An 8,619-nucleotide genomic window follows, 5' to 3' on the forward strand; every position below is an offset into this window, starting at 1 on the left:
TCTGTGAAACCAACCAGGAATTACGGTTGCTCGGTTTAGCTTTTTATTTCAAAGTGACCACCCCTGGAAGCACTACTTTATGTCTTGCAATATCTTACGTTGGTATCTATAAAAATAAATCAGAAATATAACATGATTTCTTACACAACAATTTGTAATGAAGGAGACACTTCCTTGAGAGGCTGACACGAGCCATTCCATCAAATGCAAGCACCTTTGTAAACAAATCTATGGATTTTTACTGCCAGGTCAAACTGGGAGTTCAGGTCACCAAAATTTGTGTACCAAACATGATTCTAATCAAAAAGTTTGAACCCCAAAAGGTGTACAACTTAGCCCATTTAGACCAGTAACATCTGACATGTATAATAACACAGACGGTAAACTTTCATCTGACATACAGTATGACCACTGTTGAGGCCCCAGAAAGACACCAGGCCTTGCCTTGTCAGCAAGAACCCTGGACTATAGCCACTAATTTCTTTTCTCTCTACACTATATTCTTCTATATAAACTCCTATAGACAATGCCCATGTGGAGTATGCATTTGCATTCGGAATTTCAGATGCCAGGCTGCGGTTTGTCCTTCAGCTCAGCAGCTGGTACAAGAACCACTAGCTGGTTTTGTGAGTCACGCTCAGCGGTTCCAATGCCACCTGCCGCTGATGATGATAGCATGCCCTCCTTCAGTCTCTGCAGCCTGTACTCAAGCCCGCACACATTCTCCATCACATCCAAGAGAGGTTGGTCGTCCAAGGGCCGCTTCACGTCCTCGGGAGAAGCGACTCTCACCTCAGTATAGACGTCACGATTTCCTAGCATCACATCCAGGAACGGATCGTCATCAAAGGCCACAGGGTCCTCCCCAGAAACAACTCTGTCATCAGTGCTGATGGTGGGGTATGCCAGGATCGCATCGAAGAAAGGATCAATGGAGGGGCCAGTGTTCTCCGTGCTGATGTGGCAACCTGCTAGATGACTAGGGTGTGTGTTCGAGCAAGGCTTCATTGTAGGTGATGTACTCTCCTGCAAATATGTGAAGACTACAGTCAACTAAACGAATTTAATAACAGTAGATTATTCAAGCTTGAGTTCGTTGTTTATTCACATTGGATCTGCAAATTACCAAAGATAAACGCAATCAAAGTTTTGTCTTTGTACCTTGACTTCGCCAGTCAGATGCAAGGAAGCTCCTTTATTGTGTAGCCTCCTCCTTGCTGTGCTACCAGTTGACTCTGGCTTTCCCTTCTCGAGAAATACTGGTAGTTGTGTAGGTACATTAATGATTTCAGTCAAAGGAAGGTGTGAATTATCCACTGAATCAACCTTGACTGAACTTCCAGCTTTTTCAACACTCCTTCTCGAGCCTTTGCTGCGACCATCAATGTAACTACTTCCTTCAGCCTGCAGACAACGCTAGTGTTACGAAAACTGTGTGTTGAATGTATAACCATAAGATATATTCAAAGACAAAATTGGAACAGGTGTCATTTATTTTTCAGAAGTTTGTGAAGAAGGAACAAGGTACTTGAAAAATAGCACAGTTTATGCATCTCATGACTGTATTTACTTCAGTAGTAAAATGGATCGAAAGAAATGATTTGTCATTCGTGCACTTACAAAAACCACAGGTTCAGGTATGGAATGAACACTATCACTGTTAAAATAAGACCACTTTACAACCCTAAACTAAGTTCACTTTTCAAGCCTGAACTCAATAACACTTTGACTTTGCATCCTTGAACTGAGACAGTGGGTACCGGGAGACGTGGGTGCCACATCATAGATGTCAAACACAGTCACTGGCATGAACAGATAAAACACTGCTAAAATAAACAATCTAGAAAAAAGTATACCATCTACTAGATTAAAAGTTTTGACAAAATATATTGGAAATGGAAGAAAATATTATAGAAGAGAAAATGGAATTTGATGACATGCCAGCTGCGTGGCATTGAGGTGCACCAAGTCAGTCCAAATCACCTGTGAACCCACTTGAGGGTAAAAAGTGGACTGTTTTAATAGTTCAAGGTAGCATTACAAACGGTTTGACAGTTCAAGGTGGAAAATGAACATTTGCCATAGTTCAGGATTGAAAAGTGGACTTCTTTTCTGGGAGAGTATTCAGCACTGAAATGTTTGCATGGAGCAGATAGAACAAAAAAAGGGAGAAATATCCATAACTGTATCGAACACTGGAGACCAAGTGAGAATGGAAACACATGCTAAAGAATCAATGAAAACACCAAGAATGAATAATCATGAGATAGAAATGCATGCCTTGCGATCTCTGAGAGCAGCGCACCTTGTATTTTTGAACCACTTGTCAATCTGTAAATGGATCAGACATAGGTTAGTGACTCACTTTTTCAAAAGCTGCTGATACTTCTGAACTTTCAAATATGGCATGTCCATGATAATTTATAAGAAACGAAAGAGCAATCAACTATACTATGACCTTAATGTTATGAGTAGCAGTTATAAAATAAATATATTTTAAAGAAGTGTACTGTACGCCCCAGTCAGTGCCCAAGGGTGATTAACTAGCAGAATGAAACTCAGGTCAATAATCATGTGTACGCAATCTGTACTCAGTAATATACAGCTGTACAGTAATATACAGCTGTTAGATTCATTCAGTCGAACACAACAAACCTTTTCAAAAGAAATACCCAATTCTGCAGAGAGATTTTCTTTCACATCTCGGGCTGGAAGCTCATTTTCAGCAAAAGCTTTACGCAGCACCTAGTTTAGCAAAATGAATAGAACATGAGAATGCGGTAAGGAAGATTGAACCTGATGTAAACAACACATTTTCACAGTTGCAGGCACAATAAGCTCAATATGAAATCTCATTATAATCATCAGGTGGAGTGCAGGTTACGTGAACATGTGTCCATGTTTTAAAAAATTATGATTCTTTTTGCGGACGTACTTCATCCTATAACATCTGAATCTGTAAGACTTCAACAAAAAATATGGGCCATCTATGGCCTGCACGCAAAATAAAAAAACAAGACTTGTAAACTTTAAACTACAATATTATTAACTTGACTCTTATTTTTGTTAGTATAGACTGCTTGGTCATATTTTGAATGAAAAATTCACAGTTTCATGTTAAAGCTGACTACATCCACACAAAAAATTCATAATTTTAGGGTGCATCTAAGAAATGTCATGAGATGGAAATGTAATCGCAAAGAAAACTTCTCAGAATTCCTATTGTAGCAGTCTAGGTAAATGGTGGTGTTAATTAGCTAAAGAAAATATAATCAGTATATCTATTTTTTTATTGAGAATACCGGTAAAAAAACCTTATACAACATGTGGACTACTCTCAGAAAATAGAAAACACCCACTTGTATGCACTCCAATCAAGACACCATCAGCCATCATAAAGGTGAGCCTTCTTCCTCCACACCACACTCCTGCAACTCTCAAGCCAACCACTTGAAAGACGAGCCTGCACTCTATCCCATCCCTCCGCAGCGAGGGCAACAGATGGGAACTTGGGCACGCGCATGTGGGCAATTAGATGGTGTTGCTATCTGTGTGTCCAAGGGTCATGAGAGCAGGGTGTGGACAAAGAAGGTTTGTCTATGCGAAGTTGGATGGTGCCCTTATTGGAATATTGTGGGTGTTGTTTTCTGTTTTTTCTCTTTTTGGGAGTACCGCAGCATGTATGGGTTATTTTTTCCTTTTTGCCCAAAACTTGAGGTATTTGTATCAAATTACCATTTTTCCGAAAAAAAAAGTTAATAGTGACATGTTAGCTAACATCACCGCCTACCTCAACTGCCTCAGGAGGAATTCGGAAAAGTTTTCTCTTCTGCGGTTGGACTTTCTCATTTGATTTGAGATCGGAGAAACCCTCGGCAGAGTTGATTCTAACACCAGATGAATCCACTCTTCTTTTCTTTCTCCTATTAATACCCCAGTCTTCATCTTCACTCTGTTTTTCATTCTCAGTCAGCTTTCCAAACATTTCCTGTGAAGGGTGAAAGGCAGTCAAAGTTCCAACCTGTTGATCCAACTTAGTTCTGTCAAATAACTTACTAAAGGTGAAACAATACACAACACATGGCTAAATCAAATGCACTTCCTTAAATTGTAGTACCGAAAAATATATGTTTTGTTCAGCGAAATACACCTCATTAAGTCTTTTATAGTCAACCTCTCTCTTTGGCCTTTGGTAGGTAAGCATGTCCACACAATCATCCCCAGAATCAATTCCTAAGTTTGAATTGGTGTAGAATCCTTCAGCGTCAGTGAAATCTGCTGATATAAAGCCTGGAATATCATCGTTTGGAGAATAGAGTGGACTTCCCGAACAATTAGAGTCATCCGATATACTTCCTTCACCACTATCTAGGCTGCTGCTCATGGAGTCATTTTCTTCAGGGTCGTAGTCCTCATCACCTGAATACTCAGATAACCAATCCTCTCCTGGTCCATCTTCAGAGTCTATATTTTCAGTTGCTTCCTTAAAAATATCCTATAGAAAGCAAGTTGTCAAGATTGACTGAATAGGATAACATCCTTGAACGTAAAAACTACAAAAGAAGTGGATGCAAAAAATGAAAAGGACTTACTTTAGAGGGGCACGTCACTGTAAGGCTTGTTCCTAAATGTGCATTGACAGCTTCTAAAATTTCCATCTTACACAAGCAGAATTTACAAAGCCATCCACGACCACCAGTAGAATGAACTGAGAGATAGCACAATACAAAGACAGGTACATTGTAAGCCAACAATTGCACCAGTCCAATGGGTACAACTCCAAAATAAAGGAATGAATTAATAAAAATCTGAACGCTCAAATAACAAGAAAACTATTTCTTAAATGTAGGCACTGACGACCTGAGCTAACATATGTTAGAGAGCAAGTAACTAAGAGACAATATTTCAAAAGAAAAAACACAATTCAATCTGACAACTTGTTTAATGAAGGATAGTCGTCCATAAGAGATGTGTAAGATACACATTGTCTGGTTAAGATTATTTGGTATTGGAAAACACAGTTACATAATTTACATCAGTACAGAACTACAGATATCTTTTGATTCCATTTGCTACTATAGTTTGCCCAAGTAACACGGAAACATAACCAAAAGCAGAAGAAGTGTTTCAGGTGATCAAGATGAAATTTCTAAACTTTACACCACCCAAGGACGAGTGTATGCATGTAACAAAAACATGTGCAGCCTAATAGTTCGAAACAAAAACGAGAAAGAATACCAACTTTTCTCTAAAGGAGGTTCCGAACATTTCTGGTGATACGCCATTTTGCAAGCCCCTTCACAGAAGATAAATTTATTGTCGGGAACTGATTCTTGAGACTTGCATTTTGAACATATGGTCTAGCAAAAAGAATATTGATTCCATCAGTTGCATAATAGTATGGAAGTAGGGAGTATGACATTGACTTGATGATATACATACATTATCAGGATTGACAGAGTGATCTGGGGGCATCACAGAATCATCCATGTTCCCACTAGAACTATACAAATCAAGTTGATGGATGATATCACGGATAGCAATTTTGCATTTAATGATCTGTTTAGTAGCACGCTGCAGCTCCTTCTCTGGCTTTAATTTCTCTCGGCTGTTTGGAAAAGTAACCTTCAGTTAATATAACTATCACACTCTTATTTTACTTTAAGAAACTTAAAAGCAAACAGGCAAAAAGAGGAAGGAGACATGTGCAACAGGAAGTGGAAGTGCAAAACATATATTAGAGAGCAATTATATGACCTCTTTGCATGATTCTATCATGACATTTGAAATGCAAATCAGACTTAGCTTACACCACTCAGTGACAAAAGCTAATCCGGTACACTTTTTTATCTAAAAATAAATGGACGTCAAGTCATGAACTAATCGTCCAATGGGTAGTTCCCACAAATAAGCATATCAACATTATTTTTAAATAATGAGAATCTGAATTGATCAGTCATCAATAGCCACTGCCAATGAACTTAGGAAGTATTGTTATCCTCCTATAAGAAACAAGCTGTAAGTGGTAAAACTATATCAGTTTTGATATGTTTTCAAGGCACAAAATATTTACAAATCCCATATATAAATTCATGCGCATAGTTTTCTAAACACTGGAGTAACATCAAACCGTAACATGCTTTACATTTTTTCATGCTGGACTCCATAAAATAATTACAAGTACTTTTTCCTTTTTATTTATGGCATGCAGTAAGATTAGATGGATTAAGATTTTCCTTTACCAGCAGTTAGTCATCTATAGTGAGAGAGAGAATAGTGCACACCTTTTCCCATTCCAGCCATCTCCAGAGTATGCATCTAGTAAATTCTGCTCCGCTTTTATTTTGATCAGCAAATACCTTGCTCTTCTTTCCAAGCGAGTTGCCTCGTCACAATCAGTATTGTGCCTTCTCCGTTTCCGTTTCCTTTTCCTAACTGGTCCTGTTGCAGTTTTTCCAGTAACGGTATTTGAAGCCCGCCGCTGGCTCAGAGGACTACGATAATATTTGTCCTTTATATATTTTGCCAGATTAGTATTCCTGACAGTTCTTACTGTTCTCTTGGGAGGAGAACAATGGTCTTGTTTATAACTGCTGGAGGTATTGCGGCGACTTGGTCTTTTTGGTGAAGAAACCAACTCAGAAGAGGACTGTTTTTTCCGCTGTGATGATCTTGGAGGGATGGAGCGCACCGACTTCTTTTCTGAATTATTCATTGTTAGAACTGGAGAGCATTACATCCGACTGAGACCTATTACCATAAATAATATGTTAACTGGAAAGCTGAATGGGATATCATGATGAGTGTGTTACGGAACTATTTAACATATAGACAGCAATACAGCACAACGGCTGCATGGACCACCACGTCATCACTTTTTTCATCATGATCTCATGGTGGCACCAGCAGCACCAGATCAGGCGGCTCCGCCTGGCGTCGCGCATTGGGACGATACACCGAACGTGTTCTCCATATAATTCCCTACCGTAACATATTTGGTAGTAACACCTAACAAAAAGAAAATGCTCCGGCTATAGCGTGTTATTAATAAATAGACATTTGGACCTTTCATGCTGTATCCAACATTCTCAGTTACTTAGTCATACATCTATTACAAAGGCATCTATATACTACACTTGGTGCAAGCTAGATATCGAAATTGGAAACATACAGCCGTTGGCATCAAAACGCCAAGGCGCGAAACCGCCATACATGCACCCAGCCCAGCGCAACACAAGAAGCCAGACATGCCAAGCCAAGACTAATGGTGTGTTTGGTTTTGAGCCAATGTAGGCCTAACCAAAAAAATTGGAACGCCCGTGTCCATCGACTGCCGCATGGTTGACTACCAAAATTTTGGCTAGACCAAGCCCAGGTCGTGCGGCCCTGTGTATTTTTTTTTCGCCAACAGTTGGTAATCCATGGGCGGAGGAATCACTCGCCAAAATACTGGCGTCGCCAGAAATTTGGCGTGAACCAAACATACACTAAAAATGTGTTTGGTTGTATCAGGCTTGGAGAGGTTGGGGGCGACCTTCCACAACGGTGTTGCGGGGCAAGCAAGAGGAAGAAACTGCAATTTGGCGGCGCTCTAGCTTCCCAGATGATCTTACGGAAAGAGAACGGCGTCCTGGCGGATGCCATCCTCGCACAAGGGGGTCAATGGGGGGACATTCAGATCTCAGACCCAACCAGGGCATCCACATTCCAGGACAAGCGCTACAGGAAGATCTCATTTTTAGAAGTCGGAACAACCAATTCACCAGTACAAAGTTCTCGAAATGGAACTTGCTGCTAGTAGTAGCAGCAGGTCTATGGAATCTACGGATTCATGGAGGGTCCGATTGGTCTTCCACCCTGTACCCAAGTCACGCGAGCCTCCCCCCAGAGATTCTCAATCTTTGCCCGCTCAGGAGCAGCTCGCCATCTTCCCCGGCGCCGGCGCCGCCACTAGCTCGGTCCTTTTCGAGGCCTTCAAGCCGAGATTAGGGTCGGCCAGCGTCTACGCTAGGTTCCAGAACCCGCCTGTCTTGCTCAGAGCAACGGGAAGGGCCAAGGAGAAGACGCGTAGAAATGCTAGGAGGGCGGGGCTAGGTTACCGAGAACCAAAGCCCCGGTGGATCTCCGCTCCAAGAAAGCCCAGCAGCAGAGGAGGGGAGGAGGAGGAGGAGAAGGAGAAGGGGGGCACCTCTGTGAAGATAATTCCTTCGATTGGGAGGAGGCCGGCAGCTGCGCTTCGGTGGGAGGCGGCGGCCGGCGAAGCGAGGGAGGCCGGAATCTGGGGAGGTGAATCTGAGAGAGGGAGGGTGAGGAGGAAGGAGAGAAAGGTTTATGGGAAGAAGAACACGGGCGAGGTGTAAACGGGGATTAGACTGGAATTTAGATGACAGCGGCGATTAAATGGGGAATTTAGTAGAGCGCGATTCCAGATGCAAAGTGCGTACGGGGGTTCGCGAGGCACGTCTCCACATGGATGGTAGTATACTGTACATTCAAAATAGTAAATGGAATTGTACACACCACCAAATGTACACACACGCTAGAATTGGCGAATTGATGTGTGTAAATCTGAGTTCAAGATTGCTGATCTTGGTAGGTGAAGATGGAGAAAGTATTCGG

At 41.4% G+C, this 8,619-nt stretch overlaps 1 protein-coding gene across 2 annotated transcripts; it reads right to left on the reverse strand.

Annotated features, from left to right (window-relative positions):
• Positions 1–215: 215 nt before the first annotated feature.
• On the reverse strand, positions 216–8,332 carry LOC124691309 (pathogenesis-related homeodomain protein-like). 2 transcript variants are annotated; one of them, XM_047224583.1, is made up of 11 exons: positions 8,189–8,332; positions 6,285–6,750; positions 5,443–5,608; positions 5,243–5,360; positions 4,593–4,708; positions 4,151–4,495; positions 3,791–3,988; positions 2,656–2,745; positions 2,281–2,331; positions 1,162–1,404; positions 216–1,026 (listed from the first exon to the last, which is right to left on the reverse strand). In XM_047224583.1, exons 2-11 carry the CDS (start codon positions 6,713–6,715, stop codon positions 562–564), a joined length of 2,223 nt encoding a protein of 740 aa, XP_047080539.1. In that variant the 5' UTR covers positions 6,716–6,750; positions 8,189–8,332; the 3' UTR covers positions 216–561. The 2 variants fall into 2 exon arrangements, with proteins under 2 accessions (XP_047080539.1, XP_047080538.1); XM_047224582.1 differs by having other exon boundaries at positions 3,791–4,021; positions 8,189–8,331.
• Positions 8,333–8,619: the final 287 nt, after the last annotated feature.

The sequence above is a fragment of the Lolium rigidum genome, chromosome 2, assembly GCF_022539505.1.
Source record: "Lolium rigidum isolate FL_2022 chromosome 2, APGP_CSIRO_Lrig_0.1, whole genome shotgun sequence".
Taxonomy (NCBI): domain Eukaryota; kingdom Viridiplantae; phylum Streptophyta; class Magnoliopsida; order Poales; family Poaceae; genus Lolium; species Lolium rigidum.